The sequence below is a fragment of the Neoarius graeffei genome, chromosome 8 (genome assembly GCF_027579695.1).
Source record: "Neoarius graeffei isolate fNeoGra1 chromosome 8, fNeoGra1.pri, whole genome shotgun sequence".
In the NCBI taxonomy this organism is placed as follows: Eukaryota; Metazoa; Chordata; class Actinopteri; order Siluriformes; family Ariidae; genus Neoarius; species Neoarius graeffei.
Window position 1 is genome coordinate 73,593,736 of NC_083576.1, and position 18,465 is coordinate 73,612,200.

The 18,465-nt window shown below is 41.5% G+C and overlaps 2 protein-coding genes across 3 annotated transcripts in view; both read left to right on the top strand.

The window, feature by feature from the left end:
• Positions 1–2,617: 2,617 nt before the first annotated feature.
• On the top strand, positions 2,618–6,246 carry LOC132890245 (ubiquinol-cytochrome-c reductase complex assembly factor 6). Its single transcript, XM_060927035.1, has 3 exons — positions 2,618–2,702; positions 4,843–4,976; positions 6,017–6,246. The coding sequence occupies exons 2-3, from the start codon at positions 4,869–4,871 to the stop codon at positions 6,104–6,106; spliced, it is 198 nt and encodes a 65-aa protein (XP_060783018.1). The 5' UTR covers positions 2,618–2,702; positions 4,843–4,868; the 3' UTR covers positions 6,107–6,246.
• Positions 6,247–9,703: 3,457 nt separating this feature from the next.
• Positions 9,704–18,465, top strand: part of nt5dc3 (5'-nucleotidase domain containing 3) — a 37,797-nt gene continuing 29,035 nt past the window's right edge. The window contains exons 1-6 of one of the 2 annotated variants that reach the window (XM_060928212.1): positions 9,704–10,064; positions 15,220–15,404; positions 15,693–15,767; positions 15,838–15,893; positions 16,023–16,113; positions 16,872–17,009. In XM_060928212.1, the coding sequence (XP_060784195.1) occupies positions 9,830–10,064; positions 15,220–15,404; positions 15,693–15,767; positions 15,838–15,893; positions 16,023–16,113; positions 16,872–17,009 (780 nt within the window). In that variant the 5' untranslated portion in view covers positions 9,704–9,829. The remainder of the gene's footprint in view (positions 10,065–15,219; positions 15,405–15,692; positions 15,768–15,837; positions 15,894–16,022; positions 16,114–16,871; positions 17,010–18,465) is intronic. The other variant, XM_060928214.1, reaches the window with a different exon arrangement.

Below are 18,465 nucleotides of genomic sequence, written 5' to 3' on the forward strand. Positions count from 1 at the left end.
GGTTTGCCCCACAGTCCAAAAACATGCAGGTTAGGTTAACTGGTGACTCTAAATTGACCGTAGGTGTGAATGTGAGTGTGAATGGTTGTCTGTGTCTATGTGTCAGCCCTGTGATGACCTGGCGACTTGTCCAGAGTGTACCCTGCCTTTCGCCCGTAGTCACCTGGGATAGGTTCCAGCTTGCCTGCGGCCCTGTAGAACAGGATAAAGCGGCTACAGATAATGAGATGAGATGAGATGAGATGAGATGAGATGAGAACTACACAAATCATATATTTTTCTCATGCGGTGTAAAACAATTTGTCTTGGCATTCACAAATGGATAAAACAAAAAAGTCTCAGCATTTCCAGATTATATTTCGAGAGACAATATAACATTTGGTATGATCTTGCAAAACAAACATGAACTCTCTAGTAATGTAATGCTATGTCTGGCTAAGTTTTGTATACACAAGAATAAAATCCTAAAATCATCCCCCAAATTTGTTTCTTACTTGAATTAATTTAGATGATACTTAAGATCCTTAAAATTTGTAAAAGGAGCAAAAGCAGAAATATTGTATGATATTTTAAAACATTTTCCCATTGAATTAGATACAGTGGCATGCAAAAGTTTGGGCACCCTTGCTGAAAATGTCTGTTACTGTGAATAGTTAAGTGAGTAGAAGATGAACTGATCGCCAAAAGGCATAAAGGTAAAGATGACATTTCTTTAATATTTTCCACAAGATTACATTTTTATTTCCATCATTTACAGGCGTAAAATACCAAAAAATGAAAAGGACCTGAAGCAAAAGTTTGGGCACCCTGCATGGTTAGTACCTAGTAACAGCCCCTTTGGCAAGTATCACAGCTTGTAAACACTTTGTAGCCAGCTAATAATCTTTCAGTTCTTACCTGAGGGATTTTTGCATATTTGTCCTTGCAAAAGGCTTCCAGTTCTACAAGTTTCTTGGGCTGTCTTGCATGCACTGCTCTTTTGAGATCTATCCACAGATTTTCAATGATGTTTAGGTCAGGGGACTGTGAGGGCCAGGGCAAAACCTTCAGCTTGTGCCTCTTGAGGTATTCCATTGTAGATTTTGAGGTGTGTTTTGGATCATCGTCTTATTGTAGGACCCATCCTCTTTTTAACTTCAACTTTTTTACAGATGGTGTGATGTTTGCTTCCAGAGTTTGCTGGTATTTATTCGAATCCATGCTTCCCTCGACCAATGAAATGTGCCCTGTGCCACTGGCTGCAACACAACCCCAAAGCATGATCGATCCACACCCATGCTTCAGAGTTGGAGAGGTGTTCTTTTCCTGGAATTTGGCACCCTTTTTTCTCCAAAACATACCTTTGCACACTGTGGCCAAAAAGTTCTATTTTGATTTCATCAGTCCACAGGACTTGTTTCCAAAATGCATCAGGCTTGCTTAGATGTTCATTTGCAAACTTCAGACGCTGAATTTTGTGGCTAGGACGCAGGAAAGGTTTTCTTCTGATGGCTCTCCCATGAAGGTCATATTTGTTCAGGTGTCGCTGCATAGTAGAACAGTGCACCACCACCCCAGGGTCTGCTAAATCTTTCTGAAGGTCTTTTGCAGTCAAACAGGGGTTTTTATTTGCCTTTCTAGCAATCCAACCAGCAGTTCTTTCAGAAAGTTTTCTTCATCTTCCAGACCTCACCTTGATCTCCACTGTTTCTGTTAACTGCCATTTTTTAATAACATTACAATCTGAGGAAACAGCTACCTGAAAAAACTTTGCTACGTTCTTGTAGCCTTCTCCTGCTTTGTGAGCATCAATTATTTTATCATTCAGAATGCGAGGGAGTTGCTTAGAGGAGCCCATGGCTGTTGATTTTAGGGACAAGTTTGAGGAGTCAGAGAATTTATACAGCTTTGAAATCTGCATCATCTGACCTTTCCTAACGAAGAATTTGAAGAAGCCACAGCTCAATAAGCTAATTAAGGTCTGGAACCTTGGTAAATTTACCTGAGAACTCAAATGTATTGGGGTGCCCAAACTTTCGCATGGTGTTCCTTTTCTTTTTTCACTCTCCAATTGTACAAAACAAAAATAATACACAAATCTTGCAGAAAACGCTGAAAAGAAATGTGTCATCTTTACCTTTATGCCTTTTGGTGATCAGTTCATCTTCTGCTCACTTAACTATTCACAGTAACAGATATATTCAGCAAGGGTGCCCAAACTTTTGCATGCCACTGTAACTGAGATAAAACTGTTTCCCCTTGTATGTATGAGGTTTTTAAAAATTATTATTATTATTATTATTATTATTATTATTAGTAGTAGTAGTATGTCTTGCTTGTTTACTTGTTTTCCTTTTTTCCCCTTCTATCCATGTACACTTCCTGCATAATTTATTTTCAGTGTTGTATCATAAGTTGTTTATACTAGATTTTTTACCAGATTGTTCCCGTTGATAATTTCTTTGTTCTTCCCTATATTTAATAGGACGATAACATGACGATGTTGCCATATTGGTTTTGTACATTTGTACTTTTTCAATAAAGTGTTAAAAAAATAAACTTGCTATCTTGGTGTTAAATAGAGAAATGTTGAGAGCTGTGTTTTCACTCCAGACCAGTAGGTGGCAGTAAAACACCTATAGAATCAATTCAAAGAAGAAAACGAAGTCGTGTTGAAGACATGTTCACTTGCCTTACTACTTAATATAAATCAGTTGTCAAAGGTTTGTGTGTGTTTTTGAATCTTGATGCATAAATTAAGATAGTTGGTATCATTAAATATGCTGACGTTAAATCTGTGCCGCTCATATTTTTCACCCAGCTTAGTTTTTACAGATGAATGTCACCTTATATCTGGCTGTGTGTTGTTTTTATTTCTCCATCTGCAGTTATGCAGTTGTTCATATGAAACTCTTGTGTATTGTAAATAAAGTTTATATATAAAAGCAGTCACAATTTCCCCCCTGATGAACCGCACTAGTAAACTTTAATGTCGGTTGAAACCGACACTACAGATTCGTGTCAGCTGAAAGAGTCGGTTCTTTGAATCAGTTCTCTTAGGTGAATATTGAGTGCTGTTACCCTACTGTGTAATTGAATCTCGTCTCTGTCTCTCTTATGTCTCTCATCTGTCTGTCTCTCTTTTCTCTCTCTCGTGTATCTTTCTTGTCTCTCTTGTGTCTCTCTCATCTCATCTGTCTCGCTCTCGTGTCTCTCATGTCTCTCTCGTTTCGCTGTCTCTGTCTCTCTCTCGCTCTCGTGTCTCTCATGTCTCTCTCTTATTTCGCTGTCTCATCTGTCTCTCGCTCTCGTGTCTCTCATGTCTCTCGTTTCGCTGTCTCATCTCTGTCTCTCATCTGTCTGTCTCTTTTCTCTCTCTTGTGTCTCTCTTGTCTCATCTCTCTCACTCTCATGTCTCTCTCTTGTCTCATCTGTCTCTCTCTTGTCTCGCTGTCTCATCTCTGTCTCTCATCTGTCTGTCTCTTTTCTCTCTCTTGTGTATCTTGTCTCTCTTGTGTCTCTCTCATCTCATCTCTCTCACAATCATGTCTCTTGTCTCGCTGTCTCATCTGTCTCTCTTGTCTCGCTGTCTCATCTCTGTCTCTCATCTGTCTGTCTCTCTTTTCTCTCCCTTGTGTATCTTTCTTGTCTCTCGTGTCTCTCTCATCTCGCATGTCTCTCATCTTCTGTCTCTCTTTTCTCTCTCTTGTGTATCTTTCTTGTCTCGTGTCTTTCTCATCTCTCTTGCGTGTATCTTTCTTGTTTCTCTCATCTCTCTCGCATGTCTCTCTCATCTCATCTCTCTCTCGCGTGTCTGTCTCATCTCTCTCGTGTCTCTCATCTCTCTCTCGCATGTCCGTCTCATCTCTCTTGTGTCTCTCATCTCTCTCTCGCGTATCTCTCATCTCATCTCTCTCTCTCGTGTCTCTCATCTCTCGCACGCGTATCTCTCTCGTGTCTCATCCCTCTCTTTCGTCTCTTTTCTCTCGTGTCTCTCTCATCTCTCTCTTTTCTCTCTCTCGTGTCTCCTCTCTCTTGTGTCTCTCTCGTGTCACTCTCATCTCTCTTGTGTCACTCATCTCTCTCGTGTCTCTCTCTGTGTCTCGGTCTGTCTTGTTTCTCTCATCTCTCTCTCTTTTGCATCTATCTCTCATGTATCTCTCTCTCTCTCTCTCTCTCATCTCTCTTGTGTCTCTCTCATTATTTCTCTCGTGTCTCTCGGTCATGTGTGTGTGTCTCTCTCTCTCCTTCATGTCTCTTTGGTTTTTGCTTGATCTTTGCTTCATTGGAAACATGAATACAGAAATGCTTGCTGTATTTGTTGTACCATGGTGAGGTAACCATTTAAAATAGGTTTCACAAAGTGTAATAGAAAGTAATGTTATTCTGTTAATTAAACCTTTATAATAAGAATTCATTCAGCAATTTCAGCCAGAGTTAGACAAAGAAGAACAAATATATTGTGGATGTGGTCTGGTTCAGAACCAAAAAAAAAAAGAAGCCAGTGAGCCGTTTGTGAGCTGAAAGAGTCGGCTCTTATTGGTAAACTGAACCAAATGATCAAACTCACTAAAAATTCCCAACGCTACTAGATACAGATTTCATATAGTCTAAAAACCATCATTAAAATATTGCTGTACTACCACTGCTTAGAGAATTGACTCGGTTATTGTGAGGATGTCCGAGTCAGATCACTATCAAATACTGGCTGATGTTTAATATTTTTGTTTTATCAGAAATGGAAAAAGAGGATTGTTGTATTTCTAGTGTACATGTAAGAATTGATTAAAAAATCTGACAGTTGTAATAGAGTAAAAGCATAAATAATATTTCAGGCAATAATTATTCTTTTTTATGGGCCAGTTGCAGGAACTTCTGCTGGTATAAAGATGCCCGCGGGTGTGTCTTGGCCAAGGTACATGAAAATGTTTGCAGCCAGTGTGTTATCCATGTTTGCAGGTGCTGAGGTCGTCCATCAGTATTACCGCCCTGATTTGGTATGTTTTAAGGATATTACTGTAACTTTTTTTATATACAGTACTGTGCAAAACTTAGGTACCCTGTTTGTTTGTTTTTTCCCCATGCAAACTTTGTTATAGTTTTCTATTTGATGACGTCTACATTATCGAGTCCGTACAAAAACATTTTAGAGTCCAAATGTTTGCTTTCCAGCACAAAATTAAATGTTGCAGGAAAAAAAAAAGTTTGTATCTGAGCAGCATATTACATAAGAGACCATTTTTCAGATTAAAAATAGAAAACCTAATGAAGGCTGCTGGGTTTTGGTGCAAAATTAAGAAGCAATGTGGCTGGTTCTGTAAGATGTTCAGTAAAACTTACAGCTTATAAAACTGCACTCATTGTACCTGAGACTACTATTTTTTTTTAAACAAAAGGTCGTCTCACAACAAATACTGACTGTTTCATTGATTATGGCTTACTGTTTGTAGTATTTTTTTAATATTGAAACATTTCATTTCATTATCTCATCTCATCTCATTATCTCTAGCCGCTTTATCCTGTTCTACAGGGTCTCAGGCAAGCTGGAGCCTATCCCAGCTGACTATGGGCGAAAGGCGGGGTACACCCTGGACAAGTCACCAGGTCATCACAGGGCTGACACATAGACACAGACAACCATTCACACTCACATTCACACCTACGGTCAATTTAGAGTCACCAGTTAACCTAACCTGCATGTCTTTGGACTGTGGGGGAAACCGGAGCACCCGGAGGAAACCCACGCGGACACGGGGAGAACATGCAAACTCCGCACAGAAAGGCCCTCGCCGGCCCCGGGGCTCGAACCCAGGACCTTCTTGCTGTGAGGCGACAGCGCTAACCACTACACCACCGTGCCGCCCTTCATTTCATTATTTTAAGCCATTTTTAGTCTACAGCATCTCTTTACATCTGCCCAAGACTTTTGCACAGATATATATATATATATATATATATATATATATATATATATATATATATATAAGGACCATCATCTTTTTATTGATAAATTGATCTAAGTAGTTCTTCTTTCTAGAGCATTCCAGAGGTTCCTCCGAAACCTGGAGAACTGCAGACAGAACTTCTTGGATTGAAGACTCGACAGACAGCCTCTGAGAAACACTGATGTCAGTTTTCATATATAAATTTGTATATATTTGTCATGTGGTGACCTTGAAATACTTTGTGATGTTTCATAATGGAAGAATAAATCTGTTTGTATTTTTTCAATTAAATCTAATAAATAAAAGCGAACAATATGAACAATATTTTAAAGTATTATTTTCACACCAGCCTTGTGATAGGGGCTCCCACATAGCATGTTGACTCTAGGCTCCTGCAATTGTTGCAGACTCACTCACTGTCCACTTTAATAGGAACACATGTACATCTGCTCATTAATGCAGTCCAATCAGAAGATCATATGGCAGCAGTACAGTGCATAAAATCATGCAGATACAGGTCACGATTTTCAGTTAATATTTACATAAATCACTGAAGATTAAAAAAAAATCATCTGGGTGTTGGGTTTTTTTTTCCCCAATATTAAACTGTCCAGTGTGTGTGAGCCTGTGCCCATGATACTGTAGGTTAAGATTCCTGTTCTTGGCTGACAGAAGTGGAACCCAATGTGGTCTTCTACTGCTGTCGCTCATCCACTTCAGGTTTTGATGTGTGTTCTCAAGTGTTTTTCAGCTCACCATGCTTGTAAAGAAACAATATGTCCATGTTCCTCTGGCCTTTTGTCAACCATTTTTGTTTGTTTCTTTTTCACACCATTCTGTGTAAACTGTAGAGACTGTGTGTTCTGAAATACTCAAACCGGTCCATCTGGTACCAGCAGCCATACCATGGTTAGTCACAGAAATCACAATTCACCCATTCTGATGTTTGATGTCAACATTAACTGAAGATCTTGACATGGAGCTGCATGGATTTTATGCATCGTGTTGCTGCCAAATGATTGGATACCTGCATAAATCTGTACAGGTGGTACTATAAAAATGGATGTTTTTATATATATATATATATATATATATATATATCACGGGGGGGCGGCACGGTGGTGTAGTGGTTAGCGCTGTCGCCTCACAGCAAGAAGGTCCGGGTTCGAGCCCCGTGGCCGGTGAGGGCCTTTCTGTGCAGAGTTTGCATGTTGTCCCCGTGTCCGCGTGGGTTTCCTCCGGGTGCTCCGGTTTCCCCCACAGTCCAAAGACATGCAGGTTAGGTTAACTGGTGACTCTAAATTAACCGTAGGTGTGAATGTGAGTGTGAATGGTTGTCTGTGTCTATGTGTCAGCCCTGTGATGACCTGGCGACTTGTCCAGGGTGTACCCCACCTTTCACCCGTAGTCAGCTGGGATAGGCTACAGCTTGCCTGCAACCCTGTAGAACAGGATAAAGCGGCTACAGATAATGGATGGATGGACTTCAAATGGTGCATTCTGGTGGCATCTAGGGCTGATTTAGGCACTATTCAACATTATTAAATTTGCTGTTTTTACCTTGTCAAATATGCAAGGGGCAAAATTTAAAGGGCAACATTAGATTTGAAATGAAAACACTTCGTAGCACACTTCTTCACCTTCTAATTCCAGAAAATATTTTCAGTAGGCACGGTGGTGTAAGTGGTTAGCACGGTTGCCTCACAGCAAGAAGGTCCGGGTTCGAGCCCAGCGGCCGGCGAGGGCCTTTCTGTGTGGAGTTTGCATGTTCTCCCCGTGTCCGCGTGGGTTTCCTCCAGGTGCTCCGGTTTCCCCCACAGTCCAAAGACATGCAGGTTAGGTTAACTGGTGGCTCTAAATTGACCGTAGGTGTGAATGTGAGTGTGAATGGTTGTCTGTGTCTATGTGTCAGCCCTGTGATGACCTGGCGACTTGTCCAGGGTGTACCCCGCCTTTCGCCCGTAGTCAGCTGGGATAGGCTCCAGCTTGCCTGCGACCCTGTAGAACAGGATAAAGCGGCTAGAGATGAGATAATGTACTCAGGCTGCCAGTCAGTGTGTGACCCTCCGTTTGAAAATGCTATGCATCTGATCAGCTATGCATCTGATCAATGATTTGAAATCTTTGTATGCAAAGTAGGGCTGCGTACCAGTACTGTGTACCGGTACTGTACCGTGAAAATCGATTCGGTACAGGTCCAAAATACCGGATCATGAAGTACCGGTACTGTACCAATATAAATTTACACCAAGTATATGCTTATTTTGTGACTGAAACATTAAACTTGAAATCAGAGCCATCTTTGATTTGAGATCCTCTCGCCACAGTCTCACGAGACATTGCGAGAGCTTGGCTGATCCAGCGTTCTGATTGGTCAAAAAGACTCAAAAGCAGGTCAGCCATTTTTCCTTTGCTGGCATTGGCGGCCTTTGTTGCTTTGTGTAATTTTGCTGCGTAAGTTAAAGGCCGCGTAGTCTGTAGTACTCCCCTTACGAAAATCTACCATGGTTTACTATGGTTTTACCATGGTTTTTATGTAGTAACCATGATTCTACCATGGTATCTCATGGTTATTCTAAGTACTATGAACCAACCATAGTATTACTATGGTTCATCCATGGTAGTAACCATGGTTCTACTATGGTATTTCATGGTGATTCTAAGTACTATGAACCAACCATAGCATTACTGTGGTTTATCCATAGTACTGCAGTAGCTGTGGTAGCATCATAGTTGTATGTGTAATAGGTCATAGTAACTACGAAATTAGATTAAAAAGGGATAGTATGGTTTTTAAAAGGATGCACTAACTGTAGTATTACCATGCTTTCGTCCAACAGTCAATGCTGTAGAGAAGGATCTCGATTAACAGCCCAGATACATTAACATTTACTTAGATCCTAAAAATTTAAATGAACATTGAGGTAAAATGCACCATGGTTTTCATGGTTACCCAAAAAACCATGAAAACCATGAATAACTATAAACCATGGTAAAACCATGGTTAGTTTTCATAGTAAAACCATGGTTAATTTTTGTAAGGGTCTAATGTAGTCACTTCTCGCTGTGAGACAACTTATGACTTTTTGTCCCAAGTTAACTATAGGGTGACTGAGAAGTGAGGTAGGAAACCTAGTTATGTTCGGTTTTCTTTGAATAAAGATACTGACAAGTTGTCAACAGTTTATTAATGTTTCTGTCATTATTGAAGAAGTTCAGAAGAATTTGTCAAATTGTTCAGGTACAGGCGGCACGGTGGTGTAGTGGTTAGCGCTGTCGCCTCACAGCAAGAAGGTCCGGGTTCGAGCCCCGTGGCCGGCGAGGGCCTTTCTGTGCGGAGTTTGCATGTTCTCCCCGTGTCCGCGTGGGTTTCCTCCGGGTGCTCCGGTTTCCCCCACAGTCCAAAGACATGCAGGTTAGGTTAACTGGCGACTCTAAATTGACTGTAGGTGTGAATGTGAGTGTGAATGGTTGTCTGTGTCTATGTGTCAGCCCTGTGATGACCTGGCGACTTGTCCAGGGTGTACCCCGCCTTTCGCCCGTAGTCAGCTGGGATAGGCTCCAGTTTGCCTGCGACCCTGTAGAACAGGATAAAGCGGCTAGAGATAATGAGATGAGATGAGAATGTTCAGGTACAGGCCCGGACCTGTACCTGATGTTACGTTTAGGTACGCAGCCCTAAGGCAAAGCCACTTACTGTGAATGACTTTTATTATGAAATTCAGTTTTGAACTCGAAACCGGAACTTTCGAATGTGGGCGGAGTTTTGACAAGGAAGTAAGGGCTTGTGTTGTAAATATATAAATATTTCGGCAAATCTGGAGCTGTGGTCAGACTTTCACACATGTAGCTCATTCAAACAGTTCTCTGGTGAAAACGACGCTTCAGCGGGATAAAATAAAAACATGTCGGTCTCGTCTTTGCTCCTTTCTCGCCTGGTCAGGGTCAGAAAGCTGTTTAAACGCTCTCAGACTTTATATTCAGCGTGTGGAGACTCGGCTCTCAGCTCCAGCGGGGTGAAATGTCACTCAGTCCCGGGACACACGCTGTCAGTGGCCGGCTTGTCCACCAGACACACAGGAGGAGACACGACTGACTGGCTGTGGTCTGTTTACAATGAGACCAAACAGCAAACTGAAGGTTCGGCTCTGTATATTTGTCATAAAAAAAAAAAAAAATTCAGATTAGAGCTGGGCGATATGATACTTTAGCCATTTATCGCGATATTTATGTTTACCAGGCGTCATACTGTTTCGTTCTGTTTTCTAATGAAAAATAAGATTTAAAAATTTTATGCTACTGATATTCTAATAACCCAAAAGCTAAATTAAAGTGAGGCTCTGTGATTTAAAGGTGAGATCAGTGACATTAAGTCGGCAGCATAGTAGGCGTCTCTGCTTGCCTGTCAATCAATTACAAAAACCCCGCTTCTTGCACCAGCATTCAGACTTTCCTAGCTTTGGGGGCGTGGCTTTAGAGACAACCTTGAAAGAATTTTAATAGACCTCCTTGGACTCAAGGTCACGTGATCTGAAATGGGTTCGTAGTAGTAGTAGGCATCCATCAGTCTTGGGAGACTATGGAATTGTGTTCAGAGATGACGTCCTTGAGCAGCGGTGGTTGTGACTACGTAGTCCTATCCTTGAGTGATGGTTCCGCTGGCAGCTCATGCAGATAAAAGCTGTAGCAATCTGTATTGGTAGCGCGAGTTGGCCTAGTGGCTAGCGTGTCCGCCTCTCGATCAGGAGTTCTACTCACGGTCGGGTCATACCAAAAATCTGAAATGGGTAAGTAGTAGTAGGCATCCATCAGTCTTGGGAGACTGTGGAATTGTGCTCAGAGATGATGTCCTTGAGCAGCGGTGGTTGTGACTATGTAGTTCTATCCTTGAGTGATGGTTCCGCTGGCAGCTCATGCAGATAAAAGCTGTAGCAATCTGTATTGGTACCGCAAGTTGGCCTAGTGGCTAGTGTGTCCGCCTCTCGATCGGGAGATCGTGAGTTCTACTCATGGTCGGGTCATACCAAGGATCTGAAATGGTTAAGTAGTAGTAGGCATCCATCAGTCTCGGGAGACTATGGAATTGTGCTCAGAGATGACGTCCTTGAGCAGCGGTGGTTGTGACTATGTAGTTCTATCCTTGAGTGATGGTCCCGCTGGCAGCTCATGATAAAAGCTGTAGCAATCTGTATTGGTACCGCGAGTTGGCCTAGTGGTTAGCATGTCCACTTCTCGATTGAGGGATCATGAGTTCTACTCACGGTCGGGTCATACCAAAGACCATCATAAAAATGGTACCTGCTGCCATCTGGTAAGGCACGCTGCAATACAGATGCGAGTGGTTACTAGAGGACTAGCCCCCCACTGTAACTCTAGCTGTGTAATAGGTGAGAGGCCGAGGGCTATGGAAACAGGGATCGGCGCCGCCCTATGCACCACATGGTGTGGGAAGGACTTCAATCTGTATTGGTGGTGGTGCTTTCCTGCGTTGCTGTTTCTCTTAGTGTTTTGGCGATGGTTTCTTCAAGCACCGCAAGGCTCTTCTCCACCTCTTTCTTCCACCTTTCTCTATCTTGCACTAGTTGTTTCCAGGCACTTGCATCGATGTTTAGGGCTTTCAAATCCCGCTTGCACACATCCTTATATCTCCGGTACGGTCTCCCAGTGGGACGCTTGCCTGTTACTAGTTCGCCATACAGCAGGTCCTTCAGTATTCTGCCATCCTCCATGCGTTCCACGTTCTCATCCTTTGCTGTTTTAGCAGGCTCGACATACCGGTGCGTTGTAGCACAGCAGTGTTTGTGACGCGGTCTCTCCAGGTGATGTCCAGGATGCGACGGAGGCAGCGCATGTGGAAGGTGTGCAGTTTCCTTTCCTGGTGGGCTTTCAGCGTTCAAGACTCTCTGCCATATAGGAGAGTGCTGATGATGCATGCTCAGTAGACATGCATCTTGGTTTTCAGGTTTAGCTTGTTGTTGGTCCATACCCTGGAGGACAGCTTGGACATCGTTGTGGCAGCTTTCCTGATGCACTTTCCCAGTTCAGAGTCCAGAGAGAGGGTGTCTGCTATTTTTGAGCCAAGGTATGTGAAGGTGTTGACTACATCCAGAGTATGCTCGCCGATCTTGATTTCAGGGATTCCCTCGGCACCCTGAGCCATGATTCTTTTTTCAAGCTTATGGTGAGGCCAAAGTGGTTTCAGCCATCACCTGAAGAGAGTCATCAGGCACTGTAGCTCTTCAGCTGAATGAGCACTGATGGCAGCGTCATCAGCAAACAGGAAGTCCCGTAGGCATTTAGTCCAGACCTTAGTCTTGGCATGAAGTCTTGAGAGGCTGAACAAGTTTCCATCACTTGTCCTGACATAGATGCCCTCTGTGGCAGAGCCAAAAGTGTACTCCAGGAGTACAGAGAAGATGATGCCAAATAGCGTGGGAGCGAGCACGCATATCTGCTTGACACCACTGTGAATCTTGAACGCGTCTAAGACAGAGCCGTCGAAGACCACTGTGCCTTTCATATTCGAATGGAAGGATTCAGTGAGGCTGTGGAGTTTGAGTCTGTGGTGACGGTGGCAAGGAAAAACTCCCCTAGACGACACGAGGAAGAAACCTCGAGAGGAACTAGACCCAAAAGGGAACCCATCCTCACCTGGACAGTAACAGACATGATTATAACATTAACAGTTTTAACATGAAGTCAGTTTCGTTGATGTTATAACTCTTCATTAATGGAAACTTGAGTGCAAAACTGGTATATGTACCTGGATATGTTACTATTTCTCTATACCACCTTCTCAAAAACCCCAAATGTTGTTTTGAAATGTAAAGAGAGTAGTACAATGTACTATTTTTGATATATATTGTACTTTTAATATAATTGCAGCACATTACTATCATAGCTGTTCAGTTTTATCTTACACGTAATAAATCAGCATTGTTAGTGGTTTATAGGCAAATATAAATATCACAATGGAGATTAGATATTAAACAGTTACTCTATGAAATCGAGTCGTACATGAGCTGATAGCGTTATAAGCCATGTATGAGGAGATTGAGTGGAATAATCGTTTCATTCTATCCACATTCACTGGATTTTGAGGAAACCGAGTGTTTTTATTTTTTGCAAATTCGATTAATAACTTTGTATAAAACATCCGACAAAATAATTTCCACTTAGAATCGAAACAAATTGACGAAATGACAGTAGCGATTTGCGAAAAATGCTATAATGATTCTTGAAAAATAAAAAAAAAGCTACAGTGCCTTGAAAAAGTATTCATACCCTTTGAACTTTTTCACACTTCTCCACCTTACAACCACGAACTTAAAAGTTTTTTATTGAGATTTTATGTGATAGACCAACACAGAGTAGCACATAATTGTGAAGTGAAACGAAAATGATAAATGGGCTTCAAAATTTTAAACAAATAAAAATCTGAAAAATGTGGTGTGCATTAGTATTCAGCCCCCTGTACTCTTGTACCTCTAAATACAATCCAGTGCAATCAATTGCCTTCAGAAGTCATCTAATTAGTTAATAGAGTCCTACTGTGTGTAATTTACTCTTGGCATAAATACACTTGTTCTGTGAAGGCCTCAGTGGTTTGTTAGAGAACACTGAAGAACAAACAGCATCATGAAGACCAAAGAACTCACCAGACAGGTCAGGGATAAAGTTCTGGAGAAGTTTAAAGCAGGGTTAGATTATAAAAAAAATCCCACGCTCTGAACATCTCAAGAAGCACTGTTCAATCCATCATTCGAAAATGGAAAAAGTATGGCACAACTGCAAACCTACCGAGACATGGCCGTCCACCTAAACTGACAGAGCGAGCAAGGAGAGCACTGGTCAGAGAAGCAGCCAAGAGGCCCATGATCACTCTGGAGGAGCTGCAGAAATCCACAGCTCAGGTGGGAGAATCTGTGCACAGGACAGCTATAAGTCGTACACTCCACAAATCTGGCCTTTTTGGAAGAGTGGCAAGAAGAAAGCCATTGTTGAAAGACCAGCATAAGAAGCCATGTAGGGGACACAGCAAACATGTGAAAGAAGGTGCTTTGGTCAGATGAGACCAAAGCTGAACTTTTTGGCCGAAATGCAAAGCGCTGTGTGTGGCAGAAAACTAACGCTGCTCATCACCCTGCACACACCATCCCCACTGTGAAACATGGTGGTGGCAGCATCATGCTATGGGGATGCTTTTCTTCAGCAGGGACAGGGAAGCTGGTCAGAGTTGATGGGAAGATGGATGGAGCTAAATACAGGGCAATCCTGGAAGAAAACCTGTTGGAGGCTGCAAAAGACTTGAGACTGGGAAGGAGATTCACCTTCCAGCAAGACAATGACCCTAAACATACAGCCAGAGCTACAATGGAATGGTTTAGATCAAAGAATATTCATGTGTTAGAATGGCCCAGTCAAAGTCCAGACCTAAATCCCATTGAGCATCTGTGGCAAGACTTGAAAATTGCTGTTCACAGACGCTCTCCATCCGATCTGGCTGAGCTTGAGCTATTTTGCAAAGAAGAATGGGCAAAAATTTCAGTGTCTAGATGTGCAAAGCTGGTAGAGACATACCACAAAAGACTTGCAGCTGTAATTGCAGCAAAAGGTGGCTCTACAAAGTATTGACGCAGGGGGGCTGAATACTAATGCACATCACATTTTTCAGATTTTTGTTTAAAATTTTGAAGACCATTTATCATTTTCGTTTCACTTCGCAATTATGTGCTACTCTGTGTTGGTCTATCACATAAAATCTCAATAAAAAACTTTTAAGTTCGTGGTTGTAAGGTGGAAAAATGTGAAAAAGTTCAAGGGGTATGAATACTTTCAAGGCACTGTACTTCCATATTTTGTTGCTTTTTTGGGGGGGTTCAAAGTTTATTTCATCCTCCGTTGGTTCAGCAACACGCTCTGCCTTTGTGTTTTTCTCTACTCACGGTATATGAGCTGATAGCCTAGTCATAGAGTAGCCAATCAGAATGCGCGATTGCTCATATCCAGTGAACGTGGATAGAATAATTCCTGCTAACCTTGATCAAAAACCCTATTTGTGCAACCATTTTGTAAAATTCAGTAGTCTAAACTCTCAAGTGCTGTTATCAGGCTAAGAATTGGTCTGTTTTTCACTCTCTGGCTACATATAATTAATTTTAGTGTAGTAACTGAATAATATGCTTTAAGTGAATATCTGAATAATGTTCAAGGACTTTAGGGGGTGAACCATTGAAAAGGTTTTAATGGACATCCAAAATGGAAACCTCTGTCATGCTGTCATTTTGTGCCTCAGATTTAATCCCAGCAATCTTGAACAACTTTGTAAATCCGGACACTATTTTTGCCAACAACGAGATGAGCTTGCAGGACATTGAGATCTACGGTTTTGACTACGACTACACCTTGGCCTTTTACTCCAGCCACCTTCACACTCTGATCTTCAACGTGGCTCGAGATATTCTTATCCAACAGCACAGGGTCAGTACACAAGAATACAAGTCTAATATAGAAACAGTTTAGTTGTCGGCTCATTTTAACATATTAGTACTGCTAAAGCCACCAGGATAATGTAACTGCTGCATCGTGTGATCAACTTTCATACGCGGAGCACTCTAATACGTGAACGTTTAAGTTGTTGTGAATCGATTATTGTGGTTATGGAGTGGTTGGTCACTGTACTTTAGCTAGAACTATTTGGTTCAGGATTTATGATTTATGATGCATGGTGTTCAGAGTCATATTTGACCCTATTTTTCATTGCTCCAGTACCCAGATGGCTTGAAGAACTATAACTACATTCCTAATTTTGTGGTTCGGGGGCTGCACTATGATGTTCAGAAGGTGTGTATGTGTTCATGGAGCGTGCTGTTGGTTTGCATCAGTGCATGATCATGATCTCTCCTGTTTACAGGGTTTACTGATGAAGATAGATGCTTTTCATTACATCCAGCAAGGAACAGTTTACAGGTACATAATGTCCATGCGCTATAGCATCTGTAAGATTTGGAGGAGGATAATAATAATAATAATAATAATAATAATAATAATAATGATGATGATGATAATAATGCCATGTATGTTTGTGTTCTCCTGTAGGGGTCTTCACCCTGTACCAGACAAAGAAGTCATTGCTATGTATGAGGGCTCCCATGTACCTCTGGAAATCATGAGTGACTTTTATGGCAAGGTTGGTGAACCCCTTTTTCACAGAAGTGTGCCTGATCTTTTATTTATTCTGCATGTTTATGCAACAAAAGCTGTTTTCTCAGATGCTGCTGGTCTGAAACCAAGACCTGATGATGTCTGGAGCTTAGGAGCTGCACCATTATGTCTCCATGACAGCAACTTGGACAGCTCAATTTATTTACAATACTGGTATTAGAATAAAATGTTTTCGTAGTTGCTTGGGGGGGGATTCCCCCCCCCCCCCCCCCCCCCCAACTGTGAATCCTGGTTGGAGAAAGATAAAAAAAAAACAATTACTGACCAGTTACAACAGATCAGTTAGGTAATCCTACCTCAGCCTGAAGAAGTTTAGTCTCATTATCTTACAGCTTGGATACAGGAGTTCCTCAGGGGTTACTTCTAGGTCCACTCTTGTTCCCTCTAAATACTAAATTACTGAGCTGAGTGTTCAGATCATATGACTGCTATGATTACCACCGCTTAGCTGATGATGCACAATTTTTTCCACCTTAAAAGTCTATATGAAACCGTTGGTGTTAAGTAAAGGAGATATCCTCACATGTTTGCTGATGGGTTAGGTCTGTGGTTGGTCATTGCATTTCTTGGCCACTATTAATGATAAAAAGTCTAAAAATGTAGAAATCAGGTTACTACAATGATGTTAACAGATGATATAACTCTCAGAAGCTTCGTTACTGAATTCGACTAAGGTTGGTCTTTTTTTTTTTTTTGATTCCTTATACCATGTCCTGTTTTCAGAGTTCCCATGGACACACGATGAAACAGTTCATGGACATCTTCTCCCTGCCAGAGATGACCCTGTTGTCATGTGTCAATGATTACTTCATGAAGCACAACATTGACTATGAGCCTGTGCATCTCTACAAAGATGTCAAGGTCAGACCAGAAGACACAAAGTTACTATTATATAGAATTGCTGTAAGAAGTTTACATACATGGACTTGAATGTCATGGCAATATTGGGCTTTTGATGGTTTCTTTGAACTGTTCTTTTTCTGTGGCAGACACATCTTTAATAGAAAAAAAGACTTTGGTGCATACGTTTTAATTCATTTGAGGCTTTCTAAAATCAACATGGGATCAAAATTATACATGCAGGGACAAAATTATCCATACAGCACACCTAATATTTGGTTAAATGTCCTTTAGGAAGTTTGACCTTGACCAGATACTTTTTGTAGCCATTAATAAGCTTCTGGCTGAACTCTGGTTGGATATTTGACCACTCTCTTTTTAGCAGAATTGGTAGAGTTCTGTTAAATTTGTAGGTTTCCTGGCATTGACCTGAGTTTTAAGCGCATGCCACATTTTCGATAGCGCTGAGGTCAGGACTTTGGGAAAGCCATTCCAAAAGTTTAATGTTGGCCTTCTTTATCCATTCCACAACCGGCTTTGATGCGTGTTTGAGATCAGTGTCCTGTTAGTTCACCCAAATTTGTCCAAGTTTTTGATTGGTTGTGGTTCTGCTGAAGAATTCTGTTCTTCATTTTTCCATCCATTTCGTGCAGTGTACCAGTTCCACTGGTAGCAAAACAGCCCCAGAGCATCATGCTACCACAGGGGTGGGCAAACTTTTTGGCTCAGGGGCCACATTGACTTTTGAAATTTGCCAGGCGGGCCGGGCCAACACCAAATTCATACATATCGAACATAAACTGGAAAAGCTTTAGTGTTATTGTAAGGCCTTCACTGACAGAGACCCAAATGCAGATCAGATTGGCATTTATTTTAGTTCTCAGTCAACAAAGACAGAGCAGAAAAATGCTTGCAGTTCAATAGATTGGCACTGGATCCATCCAGAAAAGTAACACACACACACACACACACACACACACACACACACACACACACACACACACACGTGACAGTAAGAAAAGGAGCACACTTAATTCTTAAATTACATCTTTGAGCTGCCAGGATGAGTAGGATGCCAGTGTATTTGTATATTTGCATCATTTTATACATACAACTAAATTGCATATCATTAAATTGAACTAAATTACGTATCAGTACATATCATTTTTGTACATTTCACTGAACTCGCAGATTTACACCTGAGTGGAATTTTTTTTTTTTTAACCATCCACTTCCAGCCTGCCAGTACAACCAACCACCATTAGTAGGAGAGGTACCACACCATTCCAAAATGTTTGCAGTTCAACAGTTTGGGTACCACACCATGCCAACATGTTTGCAGTTCAATGGTTTGGCACTGGATCCATCCAGCCCACAAAATCAAACAAAACGGCTCAAGAAAGCAAAAAACTCCAAACTGGTTTTCAGGTTCAGAGTCACTCACTGAAATATTTCCAGTCCTCAAAAAATCAAAACA